Raw genomic sequence first — 26,830 nt, 5'->3', positions numbered from 1 at the left:
CCCAAAGCAATCTACAGATTCAATACTATCCATATGAAATTACTAATGGCATTTGTTATGGAACTAGAACAAAAAATCTTTAAATTTGTATGGAGACACAAAAGACCCCGAATAGCCAGTCTTGAGGGAAAAAAACGGAGCTGGAGCAATCAGACTCCCTGACTTCAGACTTTACTATAAAGCTACAGTGATCAAGACAATATGGAAAGCCCAGAGATAAACCCATGCACCTATTGTCAACTAATCTATGACAAAGGAGCCAAGGCTGTACAATGTAGAAAAGACAGTCTCTTCAATAAGTGGTGCTGGGAAAACTGGACAGCTACATGTAAAAGAATGAAATTAGAACACTCCCTAACACCATACACAAAAATAAACTCAAAATGGATTCGAGACCTAAATTTAAGACTGGACACTCTAAAACTCTTAGAGGAAAACATAGGAAGAACACTCTTTGACATAAATCACAGCAAGATCTTTTTTGATCCACCTCCTAGAGTAATGGAAATAAAAACAAAAATAAACAAATGGGACCTAATGAAACTTCAAAGCTTTTGCACAGCAAAGGAAACCATAAACAAGACCAAAAGACAACCCTCAGAATGGGATAAAATATTTGCAAACAAATCAATGGACAAAGGATTAATCCCCAAAATATATAAATAGCTCATGCAGCTCAATATTAAACAAAAAACAACCCAATCCAAAAATGGGCAGAAGACCTAAATAGACATTTCTCCAAAGGAGACATACAGATGGCGAAGAAGCACATGAAAAGCTGCTCAACATCACTAATTATTAGAGAAATGCAAATCAAAACTACAATGAGGTATCACCTCACACCAGTTAGAATGGGCATCATCAGAAAATCTAGAAACAGCAAATGCTGGAGAGGGTGCAGAGAAAAGGGAACCCTCTTGCACTGTTGGTGGGAATATAAATTGATACAGCCACTATGGAGAACAGTATGGAGGTTCCTTAAAAAACTAAAAATAGAATTACCACATGATCCAGCAATCCCACTACTGGGCACATACCCAGAGAAAACCATAATTCAAAAAGACACATGCACCCCAATGTTCATTGCAGAACTATTTACTGCAGCAGTATTTACTATTTACTATTTATAGTCAGGTCGTGGAAGCAACCTAAATGTCCAGCAACAGACGAATGGATAAAGAAGATGTGGTACATAAATACAATGGAATACTACTCAGCCATAAAAAGGAACGACATTGGGTCATTTGTTGAGACGTGGATGGATCTAGAGCCTGTCATACAGAGTGAATTAAGTCAGAAAGAGAAAAACAAATATCGTATATTAACGCATATATGTGGAACGTAGAAAAATGGTACAGATGAACCAGTTTGCAGGGCAGAAACTGAGACACAGATGTAGAGAACAAACATATGGACAGCAAGCGGGGAAAGCGGCGGGGGTGTGGGGATAGTGGTGTGATGAACTGGGCGATTGGGATTGACATGTATACACTGATGTGTATAAAATTGATGACTAATAAGAACCTGCTGTATAAAAAAATAAATACAATAAAATTTAAAAATTAAAAAAAAGAAAAAGAAGCCTGCACACCACAATGAAGAGTAGCCCTGGCTCACTGAAACCAGAGAAAAGCCCATACGCAACAACCAAGACCCAACGCAGCCAAAAATAAAATAAAATAAATTATTTTAAAAAATATACCATATAAGTAATCACAGATATCAGAGACTGTTATTTTATTAAATTATTCCAAAAATAAAGAAACAGTTACAATTTATATTGGTGTATATACACATTTTTAAAGACTCAACTTTAAATGAACTTTATCAGGTTAACCTGAATAGGAAAGAGGAGAAAAAGTCTCTTTGGGAACTTATGGGGCCAAAAACAAGGCAGTTAATGACTGCCTTCATTAAAATTTTATGATCCTAAAAGATCAGCTGATCAATTACTGGTTTAAAAAAATATATAATACACACAGAGTACAGGATGGTTTTGAAGGATTGGATGAATCCAGAATTAAGAATTAAGCCATGATCTCTAGCTCCACCTGTGACTGTCAGTTCAGAACCAGGTGGGTCCAATCCCTTTTGTTCACAAAAATGTTCCTGAAACATTAAGAACTTCATTTTACGTTCCTCCAAATTTTAACCCAATATTTAAGTATCTGGTCATGTCGAGTGTTGATGTCAACTATACATACCATTTAAATAACAATGTCTTGGCTACGTCCATTTTTCCTTGTTTATACTCCGCTATTGCCAGAGCTGTCAAGATATGAGCTTTGTCTTGCTCTGATTCAACAGTAGACAAGGCTCTCTCATAGGCTGTTACATAGAGTTGGAAACAAAAACAAAACAATATAAAAGCAATCCCGACTGACAAATGGTGGGATTTTTCCTTTCCTAATACTATATATATATTTTTTTGTCATAGGCGGGCCTCTCACTGTTGTGGCCTCTCCCGTTGCGGAGCACAGGCTCCAGACGCACAGGCTCAGTGGCCATGGCTCACAGGCCTAGCCGCTCGGCAGCATATGGGATCTTCCCGGACCGGGGCATGAACCCGTGTCCCCTGCATCGGCAGGTGGACTCTCAACCACTGTGCCACCAGGGAAGCCCACCTAATCCTATTTTTTAAAAGGGTCTAACTAAAATTACATCTTATTGTTCCCTTGCTCTCAAGTGAATGGAATAAAAATTTAGAATATCTAACTTGGTTTAGCTGTTCCAAGGTGATTCTGGGAATATCATTTGGGTTATTATGTGATATTTCTCAATTTCCTTCTTTAGAATCTACAGGTAGGTTTGAATCACTATCTTCAAAAGAAGTGGAGATCTACAGCCATTGAGGTATCACCCACATTCCCGTGTACAGACCAGCAACTCCATTAAGCAGTACTTAAAATGAGCTGCACACACATAGGCTGGGCCATATATGTGAAAATGCACTCAACAAGCATTTTTGGAGAAACCAAAATGTATTATTATTAACAATGGTTGAGGCCTTCATTTATCAGAAATGTACATTGAAACACTGTAGAGTAGTAAATACTTGCTTTCAAATGCTACCTTATACATGTACCCTAACTGATCTTGGGTCTGTTTCCTCATCTAAATAATAAAGATAACATTCAGTTCGTAACACTGCTAAAAGGACTATTCATCATAATAATGTACTAAAGGAAGGAACAGATAAGAAGTACCTCTTAACGTTCCTGACTTTTAGTCAGATTTTTAATAAACATTGCAACCCCTACCCCCATCTTAATATTACATCTTTCTGTATGTAAGCTCATCATGATTAAATTCTTCTCAGCTCTGGAAAAGTAGAAAGTATCCTTTAGCTTTAAGCAACGCACTTACCTTTGCTGCTCTCTTTATACAGACCCTTCATAAATAAAGCCAATCCAAAACCTACGATGTCTTCTAACTCCTCAAGGGGTGTTGACTTAAAAGCCTGGATAGCTTTATCATATTCACCAATAGAACTAAGAAGCAAAACATAACTTACTTTTAATATCAAAAAACATTTTGGCTTATATCATCAAAATTCAGAAATATTATTATACTAAAGCTCTTTTAACAACTTTACCTACTTCATCTATCAGTGTTAAAGCTGTAGAAAAGCCTTATATTAAAATAGAAGGCATATCACTTATTTCAAACAGGATGCACTAGGGGGATTTAACTTCACACTTTTCTTTTAAATTATGGGTGAAAATGAACAGTTCTGCTGAATTACAAACTGTCTTTTTTTTTTTAACAAACTTGAATTAAACTGTTATAAAAATAATTTCAAGTTGACTTTGATATAGAACTCTAATTTTTTAAGCTTAATATGTTAGTTAAATATTACCCTATGAGCATCTTTGACAAGCTTAGCAAGTCATAACCAAACCCAGCCTCAGTGTAAACTGTTTATCTGCACATCCATTTTTCTGGAGGGCATATAGATACACTAAAATCCCACAGACAAAACTATACATTATCTTTTCTGTATTTAATAGGAATAAAAGTAAAAATTGTTATACATGATACTAAAGTAGAATGCTTTTTAATAACAACAAAATAAAAAAATGTGTTTTGTTTACTTAAAAATGAAGAGAAGCTGCCACCACCTGGAACAGACTCACTATACCTTTGAGACTCTGATTTCTGGTATCTATCACTATAATCAGAAACTGCTTCTATTTTTAATGTGTTATTAGAAAGCTTTTCATAATATCTTTTTAATCTTGGAGGTGTGGGTGGGAGCTAAAAATATAGGCAATATTTGCTTCTAAAATTAATTTTATGAAGGTGAAAGAATTTAAAAATCCATTAACTCAAATTTTGATAAATATTTAATGAAGGGAAGAGGACTACCTTAGATTGTTTATAGACACATACATGTATTTTTTTAAATTAATTAATCTAATTTGTTTATTTTGGGCTGCACTGGGTCTTAGTTGCTGCGCGTGGCTTTCTCTAGTTGTGGTGAGAGGGGGTTACTCTCCGTTGCGGTGCACATGCCTCTCACTGCAGTGGCTTCTCTTGTTGCGGAGCACCAGCTCTAGGAGCACAGGCTTCAGTAGTTGTGGCATGCGGGCTCTAGACCGCAGGCTCAGTAGTTGTGGCGCACAGGCTTAGCTGCTCTGCGGCATGTGGGATCTTCCCAGACCAGGGCTCGAACCCGTGTCCCCTGCATTGGCAGGCAGATTCTTAACGACTGTGCCACCAGGGAAGCCCCCCATACATGTATTTTTAAAGTATTTTTTTAATGAACACTATTTTCAAACATTTGATAACTTTTGTAGAGAAAAGAATGGAACTAGAGAAGGGCACAAGGGGCTTCAACTTTATTTGTAACTTTTTTTTTGAAAAAGAAACCTGAAACCTATTAACAGAATTTTAAGATCTGTTATATCTGAATGGTGACTATTCATTAAATTATGCTCCATACTCTATTGCTGTGTTTTGCATGTTTAATATATTTCATAATAAAAACAAATCAAAAAGAAATCAGATGACCTATTTTCAATGGGAGGTATAAATTTTCTTCTAAAACAGTTACATTATATGAAACATCTAACTACAGAGAACAGATACTTTGCTCTATAGAGTTTCTTACAACAAAATTTTGGAACTGACAGAGCTCTATCAACTCCTAAACACAACGATTTAAAAGAATTAAAAGGAGAAGCAATCAAAACAGGGAAAATTTTCTGTCTATAGATATGATTCAGTTATATGGTTATAAAAGAAACGAACTGGCTACCTCCGATTTCTACTATGTAGCTCCTTAAAAGATGTAGGTACTAATCCCAAAATATCAAACTATAGTTCTAATAATGTGTTTCAAACTGGAACATTCAATTCTGGGGCAGCTCTCAATTTGTGGAATGCCTCCTTGAGCCAAAAGTCTTCCTCCCATTAACACTCCTCCTGTCCCAACTGAGTTCTATCCTCTGAAACAATTGGTTTCCAACCTTTTTTTTTTTTCAATCTTGTTTTTGAAGTCGGAAGTCTTTGAGACTCTGAAGAACGTGATATTGCTCCCTCCCCACCCCCAAAATGCACACATACAAAAATTTTTGTGTACTATCTCAAAAGGGTTTCTGGACCCTTAATCCCACCCCCAGTTTAAGAATATACATCAAATCAGAATAAATCTAATCCTCTTCCAATTAACTAGGCTTCTACTATTAGAAACAGTAACTACCTCTCCTGTCTAGTTCACAAACATCAGTGCTAAACCTGGTCCTCACAAAGGACACTGGGGCTCGGGGTCATTACAGGGACAGGACACTGTTAACACAGCTTGGTACAGTGGGAATGATGTATCCTGGGGGAATGTCATCATCGTACTCATTCATACACAACCTGCTACTCTGGAAACTGGTCATCACCTCACTAGCCCCATAGCTTTCACCAGAAAAACCTGTTAGATTCATGGAATTAATGGGAAAAATATGCTTACCATAACAATCTGCCATAATTTCTTATTGTAACATTATAAGCATCTCTGTCTTCTGCAGTCTGTAACAACAAAATTGCCCTTTAAAAAAAGGACAAGGTATTTTAAATTATCTAAGTGCAATAGCATTCTTTTACTCATCCTCCTTAATTGAATCTACAGATTTTTGTTTTCTTCATTTAATTCTACTAATTATTTAACTAGTTCTATAACAGCTTATTTATATTTTATTAAACTGGTACCACAAAAGCACTTAATAGATTTTAGATTGTCAGGAAAATAATAAAAAGTGACCTCTTAATAAGAGAAATCACTTACCATACTTGAGCTTTAAATATTCCAAAGATTTTAATCTAAACATGGGGAACAACTGGGTTGATGTTTTAAAGTTTTGACATATTTGAAGTATATAGAATTTGAAGTACATAGTACGCTCTTAAAATTATTTATATACTAGAAGTTTGAGGTAGGAAGCCAGGAAATCAAGTGCTTTCATGTGCCTTTACCTGCTACATACAGAAAGATATTTAAGCAATAATGAATTCAGAGACGGGAATGAGTCATCAGGAGTCTCAAGAGGCTTAGAATAAATACAACATGCTGACAGCCCATATTTTTACCTTCTCATGCTCAGTCCCCTTTGGGCAAGCAGGGAAATGTCTCAACAACTAAAGGAGTTGGATATTTAATGACTTTTTTTTTTTCTGTTAAAGATTAGCCAGGGAGAAATAGCCAAGAAGAGCTTTTAATGCCCCTGATGTTACATGAAAAACAAAAATTTGCCAGAGAAGTCTAAAAGACAGTATTACAGAAACAGTATCATATTAAAGACTGTACCTGTGGTTAGATTTATACCTAATTTGTAATTTCAAGTCTCAAATACTTGCTTAAGGAGAAAACAACAGTGGTGATCAGTCAAGAAAGAGTGGTGTATATCCAAGTGACCATGGAGTTGCCATTTTAAGCAAAGGCATAACCAGTGTTAGACTCACAATATTTGTGATTATAATGTATACCAAAAAAAGTAGCAAGCATTCTAAAGCTGCCTAGTTTTCTCTGTTTAAAAATCCTGCTCACTGTTGTATCCTATCAAATTTCTACAGTTTCTTTATTGGTAACTTTATTGTAATGTTGAAAGAAATAGAATTGTGGGTTTTCATAAACCTCTCTCCACATACACCTGGCAAAATAACTTCTTGATTATACAGCCTCCAGTACCATCTAGTGATTACTTCTTTAACTACAAAGAGATCCATACAAGGATGGCAAAGCATTTGGGACACCTCGATTACTTATTATCTGACAAGGCTTCTTCTAAACATCTGTTTATTTAGATTTAGGGCAGTGATGTGCCTCAGAGGTTAGGCAATCAGGCCTTTTAACTTTTCGTCTAGTACTCATGAGATCAACAGTGATTTTCTTATTCACAGATCGATAAATTTTTTTTAAATTTTTTATTTATTTTTGGCAGCGTTGGGACTTTGTTGGTGCGTGGGCTTTCTCTAGTCGTAGCAAGCGGGGGCTACTCTTCGTTGCGTTGCACGGGCTTCTCATTGCAGTGGCTTCTCTTGTTGCAGAGCACAGACTCTAGGTGCATGGGCTTCTGTAGTTGTGGCACGTGGGCTCAGAAGTTGTGGCTCGCAGGCTCTAGAGCACAGGCTCGGTAGTTGTGGCGGACGGGCTTAGCTGCTCTACGGCATGTGGGATCTTCCCGGACCAGGGCTCGAACCCGTGTCCCCTGCATTGGCAGGCAGATTCTTAACCACTGCGTCAGCAGGGAAGCCCCACAGATCAATTAATTTGTAGACAATAAAACTCCAAGTTGATTTCATTTCCTCTCACTCTCCCGGCTGGTCATCTCACTCAAGCACGTTGTCCTTGTTTCTTCAACATACCAAGTCCACTCCTGCTTCAGAGCACTTGTTCTTGCTGCTCCTTCTGCCTGGAATGCTCCTTCCCTGATAACCAAATGGCTTATGGCCCCACTTCATTCAGGTCAGGCCTTAATTGCCTCCTTAGGAAACCTACCTCTTAAACCTATCTCAAATTTGCTGCTTGCCTCTCTAGTGTCTGGCCCTTTACTTTACTTTGATTTTCTTTCCTAGCAATTGTTACCATCACAGATGTTTATTAGCTTACAATGCGCCTCCCCTCCACCAGAATATGAGCTCCATGAGAACTGAGCCTGTGTTTGTTTTAATTCACTGCTAAATTGCCACTGCCAAAGGACACTGCTTGACACATAGCAGTTTAACAAATATTTACTGAATGAATAAATACGATATAGTAGACATTAAAGTGATTCAAAATAACATGTAATTTTTTCTCATGCTTTAAATCTCATTTCTTCTCTGAATAAACACATCTTTAATAATAAAGCAAGACAAACTGTAAAGGGACAGATTTTTCTAAAACCTGAGGGGATTTTTGGTTTGGTTTTTATTTTTTCTTCTCTCTCTGTCTCTCTCTTTCTCTCAGGTTGAGCAATAGAAATGAAAATATAGCTGAAAATTTAGAACTGTATATTTTCATATACAAAATGTAATAATAATAAATAATGAAAGATCAGGAAAAGTATCAGAACATTTTATTAGTACCTTCCTCATGAAAATGAGACTATACCTTAAAAAGGCCAACTGACAAATAAGGACCACATTTCAATTAAAGGGAGCCTTTACCTTTGGTATGCATCTGCTGCTTCCTTCTTCAGTTGTAGATGTTCATTTAAGTAACCCAACATTGTGAAAGCTGGAGCATAATTCTGAATTCTTTCTGGAAATCCAAAAATATCTTTTCTTTGCATGTGCATAATGGTTGTGTTTGTAAAATATGAGTTTTATTTTCAATTTTTTTCAATATTTTAAACACTAGATTACTTCCTGAGGTCATGGGCATTGCTAAGAATAGTAGTCTGATTTTATCCTGACTATAAAGTATCAGTAATCACTTCAGAACTCTTTTAAATTATTGAGTAACATCTATAGTTACATATGGCTTCTACTTATGTTTTAAAGTTTAAACACTTTTTTATTCCCAAAGGTATAACAATTTGAAATCATAGCTCATGTTAAAACTGGTCATTTGAATTGTAAGGAAATCCAGTTCTTTGGCTAGTCACTTAAACCTTCCTGTGATTAAGTTTAGCAACAATTTCTCTGGGTGGTTCTGTTCCAATTTCTATGTATTTTTTAAAAAAATTCAGTATTGTACTCTAGAAACAGAAGATGATTTGGGCACTTTCAGTGTAGTATTTTGAATTCTAATGTCAAAAAACATCATATATCTGCTAATGTGCAAGGGAGAAAGAAACACATCGGATCAACTTAAGTTGTGTTGGGAAGCAAGCCTTCAAATCTCTTAAACTGTTTAACAGAGTAGAGTATAATCACATCTTATGTGATGGTTAGGTTCTAACTGTCAAAGCATAAGGTAAAAATCACACGGTTAAAGTGATTCTTGCAAAATTCTTAGGTCATCACACAAGAAGGTCACCAAACTGAGTCAAATTAAGAGGAGACCCATAACCTTCATCCACTCTCACCCTGAGGCCAACGGTCAGCAGGACAAATGATTTATCTGCATTTTCTCTTGTCCCCCCCTCTCTTTTCTGCTTCTAAATTAATATTTTTTTGGCCAAGCACATATAATTGAATTTGTTAAATGAATATATGATACGGCTCCACTACAGACTCAAAAACCTAGCTATTTATACCTGTCAGAGACTGTTTGTTGTTCCAGGTATCTGAATTTTGCAGAAAGCTAAAAATTTACCTCTTTATGTAAACCCTTCACAAACGTTTCCCATTCTGTAAGGAAACCTATCAGTAAAATTTCTGATCATACACTTTCTCAGAGGCTCTAGGTATTCATTAGAGTCATTCATCTGGGCACACTGCATAACATTTTAATGTCCCGAAGTGCTGATGTTTATAAATGAACTGCCTTCTACTCAAGTGCCCCAGGCTCAATGCAGGAAGAGTATTACCATCCTGCGTATTACAATGATGAGGTATTTTCTCTTCTGCTTTTCAGTTTATCTGATTCTTCATATTATTCAACTGTCAATATTACTGCTTAAATGCCTTGCTTCTTTATTAGAATTTTGTCAAGGGATAAATAAGATGCTAGTGAAACTAACATTTCTTGAGCATCTAGGATATGCCAGGTACTCTGCATAACATTTTATATATATCATCTCATTAAACCCTAAGCAACAGATACTTTCACTCTTGTATTATAGGTAGGAAAACTAAAATTCAATTTGGTTAATAAGCCCAAGGTTTCATCATGGCTACTAAGTGGTGGAGCTGAGACTAAACCCAATATTAGTTTTATTAAGGAAGAAAGTAATTACAATAGATGGTTAATTAAATTTCACCATTCTGTCCTTTTCCTAAGGCTAAACATATTTTTCCAGTATGTTGAAGAAAGATCAGGTGTTAAAGTGGGACGTTAAAGGCACTGGGTTTGGAACTTAAAGCATATTACCTCATTGAATTCTCAGATCTTTGCAACCTCAGTATTATTATCTCTACTTCCCAAGATTAACAGAAGTTAAGGGAAGTAAAATGCTTGGCCTAAGATTGCAGAGAAAGTAAACAGCAGAGCTAGAACAGCAGCAACTCAGGACCATTAGGCTCCAAAATGCTTCCTACTACAACATGGAAATCACTTCTACCTTCAATCATTAGGTAATAACAATTTTCAGCACTCTTCAAAAATCTTTAGTAAAGTTTAAAAAGCAGAATACTTGGCCGTGGGGGGGAAAGGGCAAATTCATGTCTTAAGGAGCTAATATTTAATTTGGAATTAATTTTAAATTTAATTAATTTAACTTCTTTAAATTATCTCAACAATTATTCATATATCTTGCCTTTGTATAACAGGTGCCTTACCTGTGTATTTACTCAAAACCACTTGTGCTGCTGGAATTGCATTCATCTGGAGGATGTTGTACTGGTACAGCTCCGTGTCTCTGTTGCTTTTATCTTGCAATGTTGTACAGACCCAATACGCGTAACCTATTGCTCCCTCCGTCTGTAAAAAAGCCAAAGTTAACAAGTAGACACAGGGTAATAAATCTGTCAAGAAAAATTAAGAAATGAAACAATGTACTTCAATACAGTAAATATCACATCTTAGTCTTCTAAGTCAACTGGTAAGTGCCTTTAAATAAAGGGTCACTATGATACAACACAGCTAAGAACATATTTAAATCACTTGCTTCAAACCTAAGTAGAAGAATCAAGCAGGATAAATAAAGGGGAAAAAAACAGAGCCCCTCCTGATGGGTTGGTTTACTTCTTCTCAGCATCATTTCCATAGGTCAACAAATAATTACCAATCAAAAGAATTCTAAAACACTTTCATAAATAATCGAGAAATGTCAACCAACTCTAGTATTTATCTCATTTGTTTTTTGTATTAATGGTTAACTCCTTTTTATTGCTTAGCATTCTGTAGGTATGGACGTACCAGTTTGGTTTTTTTTTAACATCTTTATTGGAGTATAATTGTTTTACATTGTTGTGTTAGTTGCTGCTGTATAACAAAGTGAATCAGCTATAAGTACACATATACCCCCATATCCCCTCCCTCTTGCGTCTCCCTCCCACCCTCCCTATCCCACCCCTTTAGGTGGTCACAAAGCACGAGCTGATCTCCCTGTGTTATGTGGCTGCTTCCCACTAGCTATCTATTTTACATTTGGTAGTGTATATATGTCAATGCCACTTTCTCACTTCGTCTCAGCTTACCATTCTCCCTCCCCATGTCCTCAAGTCCATTCTCTACATCTGTGTCTTTATTCCTGTCCTGCCCCTAGGTTCTTCAGAACCTTTTGGTTTTTTTTTTAGATTCCATATGTATGTATTGGCATATGATATTTGTTTTTCTCTTTCTGACTTACTTCACTCTGTATGACAGACTCTAGGTCCATCCACCTCACTACAAATAACTCAATTTTGTCTCTTTTTATGGCTGAGTAATATTCCATTGTATATATGTGCCACATCTTCTTTATCCATTCATCTGTCAATGGTGGTTTATTTTTTAGTCTCAGTTTCTATTCTGCATGACTACTTCATCTATTGAATCCCAATGTCATTTCTTCATCAGCTCTTTAATGACAGTTTAATCTGTTTTTTAAGAAAGAATGAAGAGTAGAGACAACTGCTATCATTAACATCTGATACCACTATGTATTCATTTTCTCAAGGACAGTACTTTATTCATTAATGAATCCTGAAGAATGCTCAAATTCTTACGTGCATACTGAGTTCTGTAGTGTGCCTGAAGAGATCCATGGTGTCATAACTTGCAACTGTCTCTGCAATTAGAGCCTATAAAAGGAAAAAGGAGGCTCTTAATGTGTTTTAAAAGGACTACTACTACTACTATTACTACTACTACAACTCCTACTAACAATAATAATAATAATAAATGAAACTCTTTGGCGGAACCAAAGGTTTACTAGCTGTGCTTAAAAGAAAAGTTAACTTCTTTTTCAATCTTGGCTACCGTATTCCCATGGTTCAGAGGACCAGAATGACTTGTTAAATTAGCCCTTAAGCTGAAAGATGCTTGCAGAACTCCATTTGCAACCAGGGAGTTAGTAAAATGATCCACATAAAACTCCTCAGAACACTGATAAAGCTATGCTACCTTCTCCCTTCCCTTCCCCCAATCTATTCATACTGGTATTTGTCTGGATTAGAGTTGTTAATCACAGGGTCACCTCAGATTCAGCTGGAAAGCTTTTAAAAAGGAGATCCTCTCCCCTAGAAATCTAGCTTCCATAGATCTGGGTAGAGTCTCAACATGTTTATTTTTTAAAACTGCCTCAGGATTTTAAATATTATATCTATGCCACTGACTTCATAGATTATGTGATAGTTAAAATTACTTTCAAGCTCACCTATCTTTTATAAGAAAGCAGGGGGATTTTTTTAGTTATCATACATTACTAATTAAGAAATTAGTATTAAGCCGCCCTCTATTGTTACCATTTTAATTAAATCTACTAATTACCTCCTGAAATAAATTTTTTTTAAGAACAGAAATAATTTAAAAATAAGAAAAGGGACTTCCCTGGTGGCACAGTGGTTAAGAATCTGCCTTCCAATGTAGGGGACACGGGTTCGAGCCCTGGTCCGGGAAGGTCCCACAAGCCACGGAGCAACTAAGCCTGTGCGCCACAAATACTGAGCCTGCGCTCCAGAGCCCACGAGCTACAACTACTGAGTCCGCATGCCACAACTACTGAAGCCCACGCTCTGCAACAAGAGAAGCCACCACAATAAGAAGCCCACGCACTGCAACGAAGAGTAGCCCCCGCTCGCCGCAACTAGAGAAAGCCCACGTGCGGCAATGAAGACCCAATGCAGCCAAACATAAATAAAATTTTAAAAATAAATAAATAAAAATAAGAAAAAAAATACTTAAGTGACTCTGATGAGCATCTCAGACCTACTGACCTACAGCAGTGTTACTCAAAGTGAAGGCCCTGGACCACCAGCATCGTCCTCAGTTGGGAGCAGTTAGAAATGCAAATTCTCAGGCCCCCCGGGTCCAAAACCTTACATAGAGATTAGTGTAGTAATGCCACTGCTCCCAGATGCTACCACAGCTAATGGCAACAGGAGTTTGCCTTTCCTAACTCTGCGTTTCACCGATTAACTAGAATCAGACCCAAGAGTCAAAGTACAATAGAAGATATCTAATCCCTGATGAATGATTTTCTAATAGGGGTGATGCTCCCACTCGTCTCTAAACTGAAACAATCAACCACTTACTAATTTATTACAACTTCTCAACTAGACAAGATCTTGGAGGCCACTCAGGCCAATCCCCTTCTTCTTTTTTTTTTTTTTTTTTTTTTGCCGTATGCGGGCCTCTCACTGTTGTGGCCTCTCCCGTTGCGGAGCACAGGCTCTGGACGCACAGGCCCAGCGGCCATGGCTCACAGGCCCAGCTGCTCCGCGGCATGTGGGATCCTCCCGGACCGGGGCACGAACCCGTGTCCCCTGCATCGGCAGGTGGACTCTCAACCACTGCGCCACCAGGGAAGCCCCCCTTCTTTTTCAGGTAAGAAAAATGAAATCCAGAAGTGATATGTTAAGGTAAAACAATTAGTAAGTGACAGACTCAGACTAGTAACCTGATTTCTATTTGACAGTACAAAAATCTAAACTTTGCCGGGTGGGGGCGGGTGGGTACTCATAAACAAGTACCAAATCAAATATGAAGATTTTACAGAAAATGAGAGAACATAATCAAAATGATCTTTGTAAATATTCATTTTTTTGATAAATGTATGTTAACAGAGTTCTAGGTTTATTTTTTAAGAATAATAATGGCAGAATGATGGTGTTCAAAGTCCCTCAAATCAAAGCTTAATCATTACACGCTGTATGACCTTAGGCATGATACTTAGGATCTTTTAGCTTCAATTTCCACACACAAAGAGCCTAGCACAGCAACTGGCACAAAGTAAGCCCTCAAATGCTATCATTATTATCAGTGTTGTTTATATTAACACGTTATTTATACCACTTTCTATTAACATGTTATAAAACAGATTTTTAATAACTATACGTTATATATCTTACTTGTCCAATCCAGCAGATTAAATAAGATGGATCAAGGGATTGAGCCATTTTGAAAGCTTCATGAGCTTGCTAGGAAAAAAAGGCAAAAAATAACAAGCCATTTTATAAACTTTGTATTAAAGCACTTATATTTAAAAACCATAAGAGAATAAGAAAAGTCAGACTTGTAAACATAAATACAAATGAACCTAAAACTTCACTGTTTAAGCACAATTGGCAATGCTTAAAACTATGTCTTAAATATAGTCCTGAAAGAGTCCCGGATTCAACAGATTTCTCTACAGGCTTAGGGATTCTGGTCCTCAATGAAAGGGCACTGTAGGTGTCTACCTCGTAGTCTACAGAACTTTGAACCAATCACCCATCTATTTGCTAAGCCACAGGTCTGATGGAAATAACTAGAGAAGGCTGAATCTATTCCCCTCTCTTGGAGCTCAACTGGGAAGATAAAAACTAACAACCAGTGAGGTCTGAGACCTGCTACTGGGCGAAAGGAGTGGTCAACATAAATCTGAGCTCAACAGTTAGGAAACTTTCAAGTTACCCCACTTGGGACACTTTAAATCATATGCTTTTTTTTTCTGCTACAGAGAATAACTTATTATATGTTGCTTTATATTGTTTTCCCAATAATCTATCTATGTGTGGCAGGAAACAGTCTTTTTTTCTCATAAGAAAGTAAGCTCATGGGCAACAACTGCACCACACTACCATAAAACCACATTCGTAGCTTATTAACTAAGACTTGGCTTTGTTTAAATTTTTAAAAAATATTTTCACATATTTTAAGATCCAAATTAATATTTTTCTTCATTCTATTTACAATCTTCTAAAGCAATCTCTGCAGTGACTTCATGTATCCCTGAGAATACCACTGAAGTGATTTTAAAAGGATGATATTCAATATACTGCCTGAAACACAAAACAGTACAGATGTGCTATTATATATAGATTTGTGGAAACTTCTAAACATGACCTATAAACATGCTCCCCATTACTGTAGTTCCAATTCTCTATATACAACTCTTCAAGGATGACAGTTTACACTGTGGCATGTAAAGGGATTAATATCTGCTAAAGGCAAATCTAAATTACCAAGCAAAGGTTAAATTTAAGTTTCTAGAGAGTACTAATAAATGCCCTTACTTCATCACTCCGTCCCCAACACAGCCTACATGGGTCTCCTCTTAATGTGTAAAAGATAAAAAGAAAAACACCCAAATAATTCATAACAGAATTATTTTAATCTCCAAATGAAAAAAACAACATAATTATAAAACCAGAAATTTCTTGTGACATGGAAAGGGAAATAAATCTTACACATTCATTATTCAATATAATAAAGTGAACGCTATCAATGATCTAGCATCTTAGAGAGCATGCTGGATAGATAACAATGTGCAAAGTATTTCTCCACAACAAGTTAAGCTATTATGAAGAGGACATATATAGAAAATGTTCTTCACTTTTAACAGGACAAAACAGATAATATATGTACCTCAATCTTTTCATTTGCAAGGTATAACACTCCCAAGTTGGTCCATGCAACAGCATTCTAAAAAACACACATATACAAAATTAGGCCCCTTGTCTACATAGCAGTCTCAGAAAATCATTAACACTAAATTTTGAAGTTATTTTGCATAGACAGAGACACGTAACACTCACAATTTGTTCTGACTGGATTGATTTGATGAAACAGTGCTGAGCAAGGGCATAATTTCTAATACCTGAAAAATACAGACTTCAATAAAACTGAACTTTACTGCCTGAAAACAGGCAATCTTCTAAAAATATTGAACTGCTACTCAATTCTTACCAGTGTAACATGAAACTACACCAAGAGCATTCCAGTATAAGTGGTTATTACTGTCAAGTCTCACAGCCTTTTTCAGACACTGAAAAGTAAAAGTAGATAAATTTTTATTTCTCAGAATATTAGCATTTATATCAAGATAAATGTGGTTTTATGTCAAAACACTACAGAATTTACTTTATCAAAAGCATCTTTCAGAAAAGCCCTTAGTTTTTTTAAAAGTTTATGAAAAATTTCTCAAAACCATACATGCAAAGATTTCTCCAACAGCTCCTGAAGATCATTCGAGTTGCTGCCTGTTTCTGCTAGATGTTGTGCTTGGCGATAATAATTAATTCCAAGATCACACCACGTGTTAGATGTAGACATCAGTTTTAATGCACGACCATAACACCTATGGAAATATAAAAGTGAATGTTATATTGTGTTATGATGTTTTAATTTGATTTGAAGGTCATCCACTGGCAATCTTTGTAAATTACCTTCCTCCAAGATGGAGGAGCTCATTTTTCTTTAATACTTGTTTTCCTTCTTTCTGACCTAGGAGGACTCCTAAGACACTAACATTCACTTTAGATGGTGAGACAGCATACAGACTGGTACAAGCATCCCCAACTAGCTTCCAAAGGCAAGACACATCAGCTCGATGCTGCAGAGCCCTAAAAAAAAGAAACAGTGTGATTCTTACAAATTATTTCCAAAAAGTATGGCGTTTATCTCCCTCACTACTACATACAATTAAAACAGAAAAAGTATACATACAATTTTGATTTAGTTCCTTAGCTAAATGCAGTAAATGCTTTACTGAATTCCTTCCAGCCATCTTATATCTTATCACCTCCTTATTATGAAGAAAGGAAGAGGGGAAGGAGAAGGAATTGACTGTTTTAAGTGACAGAAACTTTGCAAACATTTCTTTGGTACTCTTTACCATTTTTCTTAGAAGCAGCAGAAATCACATAAATAAATCAATAAATTTTCCAGGACCAATTTACCTTTAATACTGAATTTTTTAAACTATGCTTTTTGTGTTTGTCTATTTAAACAAAAACCAAAGCAGTAAAGTTGGTAACTGTCTCATAGTTGATTATTATAAACTTAGGTTTTGCTTGCAGATCTTCCCTCACATATTAAGAAAAAAAAAAGGACTAGTAAATATAAAATATATTTGGTAGTCCAAAGGATTTTTACTCTCTGAGATCAGAATACCAAAAATCTAAACATGAGAATGTGAAAAACCGTATTTATTGAAGCAAGAAAGACTCAGTGGACAAGCTCAAAAAGTAAATAAAAATATTAATTATGGTGATAAAGGGCACTTCTTTTTAGAATGAGAAAATCTCAGTTATTCATTTCTCTTCACTTTTCTCTTCTCAAAATCTGACAAATAAAACACAGCAATTTCTCAATTAAGCCAAGTCTTGATAATCAGCTATCACAAACAGCTATGTTACTGGCAGATGGGCAAGCAGATGGAACATTTTTCATAGCCTTTTCTACTCATGGAGTCCAGCCAAAAATCATTTTTCAATGTCTTCCTGAGAAACAAGATTAATTACTTCAGTCATCACTGAAAGCCCACTGTGAGATCAGGAGGAAGGACAACACTATTTGTAGCTCTTTTGCCTAAATATCTTAGTGTAATTTCTACACTTGACAGCATGAAAGAAGAAAACAGAGAGGAAAACAGAAAAGAAAACACTGGCAATTTTAGCAACCTAAACTCTTATCTCCTTTTAAGTTCAATAAAAAATAAAATATCTGTAAAGTGAAATAACTTCTATCACCCTTACACTAGAACTGTGGTAGTGTGAATTTTAAGTCTAGAAGTAAATAGAAATGTGGGGATATCACTTTAAAAGTTTTGATTACCTCCTCATAATTAGTTGTGAGTGTTATCCAGAACAAAATTCCCCAGACTCGGAAAGGCAGTCTTTGTAGCTGAAGTATCATCACTCAAAGGTTCACATTTACCCTTAAATACTAGTTCAAACAAATTACACCCCTCTTCACAATACCTTCCTCTTTGGAAAGAGCTATATGTATTACATAAGACTTGAAAAGTAGCAATAAAAATCAGTGGGAGAAAAGAATGAAGTTTTCATTTCAGATTTGGTTCATGTTCAAAGCAAAGCAATTCTAGAGCAAGTAAATCAACACGACACACAGGAGAGGGCAAGTAGGGAAAGGAAGGAAGTGAAGCACAAGAAAGATGTTTAAGAGCAAAAAAATTTAATTCTATGTCTAACTTGAGTTTTAGTCATCTATCACAAATAACACTTCTACCTAACTAATGAATTTAGTTCTACAAAATAACCAGATTTACTGAAATTTTTCTGATTTATTTCTTGTTATTTGATATCATTTCTTTTCCTACACAGATTCCCTCCAGGAGTAATCAGACTGCTCATCTCCCTTCACCTTCAGCTCTACCAATTAGTCTGAAATGGGCCCTGATCACTGAATGTAAAGCCTATTGTGCACCTGAAGCCCCATTTTCCAATCAGTTCCAATTAGAGATACTTGCATCTCTAGGTCTCCTGAAAGAGAACAATAACACGTGGTACCCAAGCTGCTGCTCCACTAGCTGACTACTTCTTCCTTCCCATCCTTCTCTATGCTTCCAGCATGTCAGCTGCTAAAAGCAAGAAATTGTATCTGTTCCCCAGTGCAAAATTAATACAATATGTATGTTACAGAATTAACTGACTAGTCTGTTACTCTTTTATGTTTGAGATTCTGAATAATGATTGCCATAGCTAACAGGATAAACAAAGCATGATTTCCTAAAATTGGCTTTATTATATAATACTAAGAAAATGAACTCATAAATAATGATACTAACCGAGTAAAATATTCCAGTGCTTTCTCTATGTAGTCTACAGCTTTCCCATCAAGATAATCGACTAGAGCTGCTTTTGCCATCATGAGATGGCATTCACCCAAACCTAAAATCAGGGAAGTTTGTAGTTGTTAAAATATATAAAAGAAACACTGAGAATGAACATCAAATAAATTCATTGGTGTTATATTACAGCCACTTTCCAGAAAACAAAACTTAATGGTATTTTATAAAAGTTATCTTTAAGCATGGTCTTGATGCATTTATTAAAGAATTCAAATTGCAGGGTTCTCCTGGAGTAAACATGTACTAAAAGATAAAAACTATCTATGGAACCTAAGAATTTCCTTGATTTTGGGCAAATTACTTACCTCTTAAAATCTTAGCTTTGAAAATGGGGATATTACCTAATAATATCTAATATGATGCTACTTGCTATCATATTACCATTTATTAGGTGTTGTGAAACAAGATTTGACCTCTTTATATTCAAAACTATGTAGCAAACTATACTATAAAAAATAATGAAACAGCAATTTCCTAAAGTGGCCAGTAAACATGTAATAAATGTGAGTTCTCCTTCTGTTAAGGAGTTTTATAAAAAAATTTTTTAAAAAGGGTTTCAAGGCCTAAGTTACATGTCACTTAAAACATACACTATTTCTAAATTAAACCCCCCACTGTTTCTTTAAAAAGGAAAAGGAGGGAAGCAAATATAATGAGCTCCAGGGTTTTTTTAATGGTTAGAAGTAATCCTTAAAAAATTAATTAAATATGGATGGTGGTGTTTTACTTTAAATTACCAAAAATAGTTTAAGAATGAACAGGTATCTATAAAGGAACTAAAATTAATTTAGATAATTACAAAACAATGTAAGTTGGCTCTAAAGTTCAAAAAGTTTAAAAATGAGATTCTATAATTTACAAAGTAACTAAAAGGTATTAAGATATTCTGAGAATATAGTGAATTAATTATCAAAATATAAGAGCAGGGAAATTCTTGTTTTAGAGATCCGTTTTTAGATGCCACAGCTATCATACTTTTTATCTAAAAGCTAAAACTCTATCATATTACTATTTATTAACTGTTATGAAACAAAATTTCATCTTTCTATATTCAAATCTATATAACAAGCTATACTATAAACGGTTCATACCGGACACTTGCTGTTGACTAAAGAAGTTCTTTTCAAGTTACTCGATACATTTAGAAATTTATTCAAGGATTTTATACTTCAGTATCACAAAAGACAAAGGAGCTATTAAAGAGAAATTACCTTTCAAAGCAGGCACATAATCTTCTTTCTTTTTAATGATCAGCTGGTATTGAGCTACCGCCTCTTTATATTTGCCTAGGATTTGCTGTATTGCTGCAACCTTAAACACACTGTATGTGGATTCGGGGTTCAGCTCACTGGCTTTTGTGAAGGATTTCAAGGCTGTTGTATAGCCACCTCTGCTTAAATATGCCTCTCCTAATGACTCCCAACAATTGAAGTCCTTTGGGTCTGCCCTCAATGCTGCCTGTAAACTAAAATTTCAAGAAAGAGTAAGAGAACTAAAAGTAATAGAACTACTTCCATATCTGAAAGAAAAATACAAAGTAATTTAACTGAATCGCACATATCCATGGTTCCTCCTATAGATAAAAGTGGAAAACCATATTTATTTAAAGCAAGTATACCTGTTCCTTTTATGACATGGGTTTTTTTTTTTTTTTTTTTTTTTTTGTGGTACGCGGGCCTCTCACTGTTGTGGCCTCTCCCGTTGCGGAGCACAGGCTCCGGATGCACAGGCTCAGCAGCCATGGCTCACGGGCCCAGCCGCTCCGCGGTATATGGGATCCTCCCAGACCGGGGCACGAACCCGTATCCCCTGCATCGGCAGGCGGACTCTCAACCACTGCGCCACCAGGGAGGCCCCATGGGTTTTTTAATACTAAGAAATTTTATTGTAATTTTAGAATGAATCAAAACAAAATAAATTTTTGAAGAAATGCTCACCAAAATTTCTTTCCCTGGACTATGTAGGAGAACTGCAGTTTCCTATCCTACCAGAATAGGTATATATCTCAATATGCCTCATCAGTCTATAAGCCCCCACCAAGCCTCCTACCAAAACGAAAATATGAGAGTTGAAAAAGAGGAACAACAGGCATGCTTTAAATTTCTGATCAGATTCCATAGCCATGAAAAAATTTTAAATGCCTGTATTCTAGGTATTAACATAAATCAGAACAACTTTGACTCAAACATATTTTCTTTACATGGTTCAAATCAAATTACTAAAAATGAGCTGCTCCAAATGCCCTTCAAGCTGCCAGTGTCTCCCCTTCCCCAAAACAATGCTTGTCAGTGGGAGAACAACAAAGATATTAACCTTGGCTTTTTATCATTCCTTACATGTCTACTGAGAACCTGCTATATACATTATACTATTAAGACTTCACTTCCCTGAATGGCTCTCTCCTTAACACAAGGACATCAGTTAATCCAATTTTGTAATTCCAGTGCCGTGCAGATAATAAGAACCAACGAACCATAAATAAATTTTGCTATTTCTTCCCTCGAAATACAACCTGGTATGAGGCAACTTATAAGTTCATTTTGGATATAAATGGAATTTAATTTAAGGAACCATTAGGCTGTCTATCAGAGGTTAAATATAGAAAGGTGCCTTACTCAGCCACTGCTTGAGAATGTTGACCAGCTTTTAAATAGTATAGTCCTCGCCTAAGCCAGGCCCATTTTGCCGCTCCAGCACTTGCCTTTTCAGTGACTGTTGTTAGGATAGCTAAGGCAGTTTCCTAATAAAAAGAAAAGACTAGTATTAGAGATATTAAATATTATAAAAATACTCAACACTTATGTAAACAGATATATTTTTCATTTACCACTTTTGATTTTTTAAACTTACACTGGTATATACTGTACCACACTTTCAACATTAAGTAATTTAATATCTGCCAATAAAAAGAAAATTTACTATTTATAAGGAGTGGCAGAAATATTTCTATAGCATCGACAAATAAAAATTAAAAAATAATAACTTTCACGTACACATATAAAAATATTTCTATTTCTATACTCAGGATTAAAAAAAAGGACAAAAGTGTTTAAATTATTAGACATACCATCTCTTCAAGCTCTACACTTAAGTCAACTGCTGCAGCTCCAGATTCAGCATCAGTGTCATCTAATTCAAAAGCTTTCCTGTAACATCCACGGGCTCTGTTTCTATCTCCTACTACATCCCTGTAATAATGACCTAAATAGCAGAAAACTTTGCCCATGTATGTATCCAGTTTGGCAGCCTGTGAAATAAAAATTGATAATAACAGAATAGTGAAGTTTGTTTGGATGGGTCCCTTTAAAAACACAAAAGATAAATACACAGATTAAAGAAAAAAATTAAATATACAAAAATAGCCAAAACATCCTTTAACGTAAGATTTAAAGCAGACATGAAAACTGGCCATCACCGGTTACAAAAAACAAACAAGTATAAAAATACTATTTCTCTGCTAAAAGAAATGGGAAATTAGAGTTATTATTTCATCAATCTGTTTCTATGAGTCAAGATAGGAATGTACAACTTCTAGGTGTTACACATCTAAAATATAAGAAGTTAAACATGTAGAAGTATATAAGACTCACATGCCAATAAAAGTACAGTGGAAATTACCTAAAAACAGTATTGTTTTCCAAAGGTACTTATGTCTCATTTTCTATAACACGTGTTTCTTAAATTAGTAACTTTTACATTTTTATGATTTAATTTTCTCCTTGAAAATCCATACAACATTCTCACAAAACCTTATGTGTGAGAGATGAAACACAAAAAAAAATTCAGTAAAGAGTAATTTTAAGTACCTAACTTATGTGATTATTATATTTGATTTCATAATGAATCCATTTCAACTAAGAACTAAATAGCATATCTTACCTTTAGAAAATGGGTAAGAGCCTTTGTTTTATCTTTTCTTGTTTCTTCGCCCATAGACCAATACGTTAACCCAAGTTGGTAATGATATTCAGCAACTTCAGCATCTTTCTCAAGAGCTAGCTGAAAACTAAGTCACAAAAGGGAAGAAAGGAATATTCAGATAGATAGACAGATAGATAGATAGATTTAAAAAAAAATAGGAGACACCTAGTTGGAACAATGAAAGTTTGACTTATTCAAGGATGGTAAATTAGAAGCAAGTCATTACTTTAGGATATAGATCATGAGAAAAAAAAATGATTAGAAGAGGAAACCAAATTTAAAACCAAACATTATATGTGCTTACTGAACATTATGATCAGCTAATGAGATTTCAAACCCATCATGAAATTTTCTATAGTTACTGTGCTACATGCTAAATACCTTTCTTAAAAATACTAAGGCTTGGGGCTTCCCTGGTGGTAGAGTGGTTGAGAGTCCGCCTGCCGATGCAGGGGACACGGGTTCGTACCCAGGTCCGGGAGGATCCCACATGCCGCGGAGCGGCTGGGCCCGTGGGCCATGGCCGCTGAGCCTGCGCATCCGGAGCCTGTGCTCCGCAACGGGAGAGGCCACAACAGTGAGAGGCCCGTGTACCGCAAAAAAAAGAAACCCCCAAAAAACCCAAAAAAAAACCCCAAAAAACCTAAGGCTTACAAAGATCAAATTTATGTAAAACTAGATCTTTATCAAACCCATTCATTTTGAATTTTTCAAGAAATATTAAATTAAGATAGGACTAGGTTTATGAGCAATCTAAATACATCCTTACCATTTTTCTGCTTGTAGATAGTCCTTTTTGGTAAAATGAATCAAAGCCTCCAGGGCATGAGCTTCAGCTAGGTCAGGGTAAGAAGAGAGAAGGTCTTCCATAATCTATAAAGAATATATCTATCAGTTCCATATCCAGATAAAAATAACTTTTAACTTAAAAAAAAAAAAGTTTAAATGAAAACACCAACCTTTGAAGCTTCATCTAATGAGCCTTTGTTCAGATAGGCCAAGCCTTTGAGAACCAAAAGTCCTGGGATATTATTTGCATCAGAAACCTAGAAAATAATTGTAAAGAAATGCTATAAATCTACAACACAATGCAGCAATGTTTTGCTTTAACTAAAGAATGACCATGGTATAAAGACTTAGAGGTCCTGATTTCTATCACTATTAACACTTTCATTCTTTGCAATCTTTTTATTAAAGAAAATTTCAAATACATTAAAAAATTAGAGAATAGCATAATGAACCCACATGTACTTATCATCGTTTCAAAATTATTAGCTCAAAGCCAATCTTTTCTCATCTATACCTCCACCCATTTCACCACACTCCTGCTTAGATTACCCCAGAAATTATAGCTCTTCATCTGATAGTTTAGTATCTGTATCTAAAAAATACATTTATTTTTAATAACATAATCATACTACCATTATAAACACATAAACAAAACCAACAATACATCCTTAACATCATCAAATAATTAACCAGTGTTCAAATTTATCAGTTGTCTCACAAAATATTTAAAGAATTTGTTTTAATCAAAATCCAAATAAGGTACATACATTTCAACTGGCTGATATGTCTCTTAAGTCTCTTTTAATCTATAGGGTTCCCTTCCATCTCTTTTTTTCTCCCTTAAAATTTAACTGTTGAAAAATATGGGCCACTTTCACAGTTTCTCAGAGTCTGGCTCTTGATGATTGTATTGTCATGGTATTGACATGTTCCCTGGTCCCCTGTATCTTCTATAAATTAGTAGGTCTAGAACTTTGGTATGATTCAGGTTTGATATTCTGGCAAGAATACCTCATGTGTACTTGCACCTGGTTACGTCTAGCTGTCTTTTTTTCTCGTGATGTTAAGCAGCCATTGATCCTCAATGCCTAGATCTATTAATTCATTATGGACTGCAAAATGGTGATTTTCTAATTCTATCATTCCTTCTTTCCTTATTCGATGGCATACTTCAACAAAGAGAAATTTCCCCTCCTCTCATTATCTATTTGATCATTCTGAGGAACAGTTCATAAAGGAAACATAGGATAAATACTTCGATTTTTTCCAATTGGTTCCTTAGCATCCTTCAAAGATTCACTTTACTGAGGATGATTTGTTGATTTTTTTTGGTATCATCATTAACAGATGGATTTAAACTTAAATGATGTGTTTTAATCTACTGCAGTTACTACTGCTCAAACCATCCCCTTTAGCCAGTAAAAATCAGTTCATGCTAGTTCCTGAGCGAAGCTTCTGACATAATTCTAATAGCCTTTTATGGTTTCTTTGGTTTCTAGCATTATAAGGTGTCCTGGGCTCATCTTGTACATTTTCTGTCTCAGACTTGGATTCTACTAGTTCTTCAAGGAACTTTTCATTTGGTTTTTGTTTTTTGTAAAAAAAAAGAGTATGGAAAGGCCTCTCCAAAGCATTCACCCGAAACACACTATTGGTGGAAGGCAAGTATTGAGAGAAAACAAGAAAATAAGATATCTGTTCTTGAAGGATCCTGACAACTGTTCTAATTTTAAAGAAAAACTATGAAATGCAAAGCCTTTTGAAATATAAAAAACAATGATTTTTATAAAAATTCAGAACTCTGCAATATACTGAGTGATATAATTTTAATTTTATACCAAAAATAGCCTTTATCTGAAAAATATCTTTATATTGTTAAAGGCACCATGTTGTTATAATTCATAATTTCCTAGTTTTTGCTAGGGAATTTCAAACTGCTTGAATCAGAAACAGTAAGAAATCAGTTTCGGGCTTCCCTGATGGCGCAGTGGTTGAACGTCCGCCTGCCGATGCAGGGGACGCGGGTTCGTGCCCCGGTCCGGGAGGATCCCACGTGCCGTGGAGCGGCTGGGCCCGTGAGTCATGGCCGCTGGGCCTGCGCGTCCGGAGCCTGTGCTCCGCAACGGGAGAGGCCCGCATACCGCAAAAAAAAAAAAAAAGAAATCAGTTTCCTTCTTAAATATCAATCTTTCTCAGAGTGTTTTTTAAGTTGAATAAAACAAGTAACATTCTCTACCATGAAGCTACAAGTGTCCTTAATAATTCTTGTCAATAATCTATGAAATATTTTCTGGAGAGAAAAATTTAGAATACCAAATTAATAATAATCAAGTATTGATAACCCAAGAGGGCAAAAAGAGAAAAGGAGAATAAGAGCAAGAACTAAAGAAAGAAATTGCATCATATGAAGAACACTGTAAGTACTTAACCAAGAGGCAAACAAAGAACTTTAGGAGTTTCCAAAAAGTGCAGAGGTGGTGAATTCATACCTCTAACACAAAATTTTTGTAAGTAAATATTTGTGGTAAGCAGAGAGTGGTTGATGCCTGGTTGACCGAAAACTAAATAAGGCGAAGGGAAAAATGCAATGATAAGACTACCTGATCAAGAGTACGAATTGCTTCCTCTGAAGATTCATAATCTGAGAGTTTAATCAAAGCCTCTGCTTTCAAATGAAGACAAAGATTCTTCTGATGAAGATTGCCACCAGAGACACCAAGATTATCTATGTTCTTCAGAGCTGACAAAATTAAGGATATCTGAATGAAGACAATCATATCACTTCACTTTTTTTTTCTTTTTAAGGGTAACATATAACAAATTGTAGA

At 35.6% G+C, this 26,830-nt stretch overlaps 1 protein-coding gene across 1 annotated transcript in view; it reads right to left on the bottom strand.

The window, feature by feature from the left end:
• SKIC3 (SKI3 subunit of superkiller complex) overlaps positions 1–26,830 on the bottom strand; it is a 163,880-nt gene that overhangs the window by 32,556 nt on the left and 104,494 nt on the right. Inside the window, exons 13-32 of the mRNA XM_079702676.1 lie at positions 26,603–26,742; positions 24,173–24,259; positions 23,983–24,086; positions 23,172–23,298; positions 22,360–22,539; positions 21,908–22,032; positions 20,504–20,757; positions 19,230–19,332; positions 16,867–17,043; positions 16,634–16,778; positions 16,388–16,466; positions 16,237–16,298; positions 16,067–16,123; positions 14,569–14,637; positions 12,226–12,300; positions 10,855–10,996; positions 8,638–8,731; positions 5,963–6,040; positions 3,367–3,491; positions 2,205–2,328 (exon numbers count right to left, since the gene is read on the bottom strand). Of these exons, the coding sequence (XP_079558802.1) occupies positions 2,205–2,328; positions 3,367–3,491; positions 5,963–6,040; positions 8,638–8,731; positions 10,855–10,996; positions 12,226–12,300; positions 14,569–14,637; positions 16,067–16,123; positions 16,237–16,298; positions 16,388–16,466; positions 16,634–16,778; positions 16,867–17,043; positions 19,230–19,332; positions 20,504–20,757; positions 21,908–22,032; positions 22,360–22,539; positions 23,172–23,298; positions 23,983–24,086; positions 24,173–24,259; positions 26,603–26,742 (2,347 nt within the window). The remainder of the gene's footprint in view (positions 1–2,204; positions 2,329–3,366; positions 3,492–5,962; positions 6,041–8,637; positions 8,732–10,854; positions 10,997–12,225; positions 12,301–14,568; positions 14,638–16,066; positions 16,124–16,236; positions 16,299–16,387; positions 16,467–16,633; positions 16,779–16,866; positions 17,044–19,229; positions 19,333–20,503; positions 20,758–21,907; positions 22,033–22,359; positions 22,540–23,171; positions 23,299–23,982; positions 24,087–24,172; positions 24,260–26,602; positions 26,743–26,830) is intronic.

This window comes from Hyperoodon ampullatus (genome assembly GCF_949752795.1).
Source record: "Hyperoodon ampullatus genome assembly, chromosome: 4".
Lineage (NCBI taxonomy): Eukaryota > Metazoa > Chordata > Mammalia > Artiodactyla > Ziphiidae > Hyperoodon > Hyperoodon ampullatus.
The sequence above is the reverse complement of the archived record's forward strand: the minus strand, read 5'-3'. Positions and strand labels throughout refer to the sequence as shown.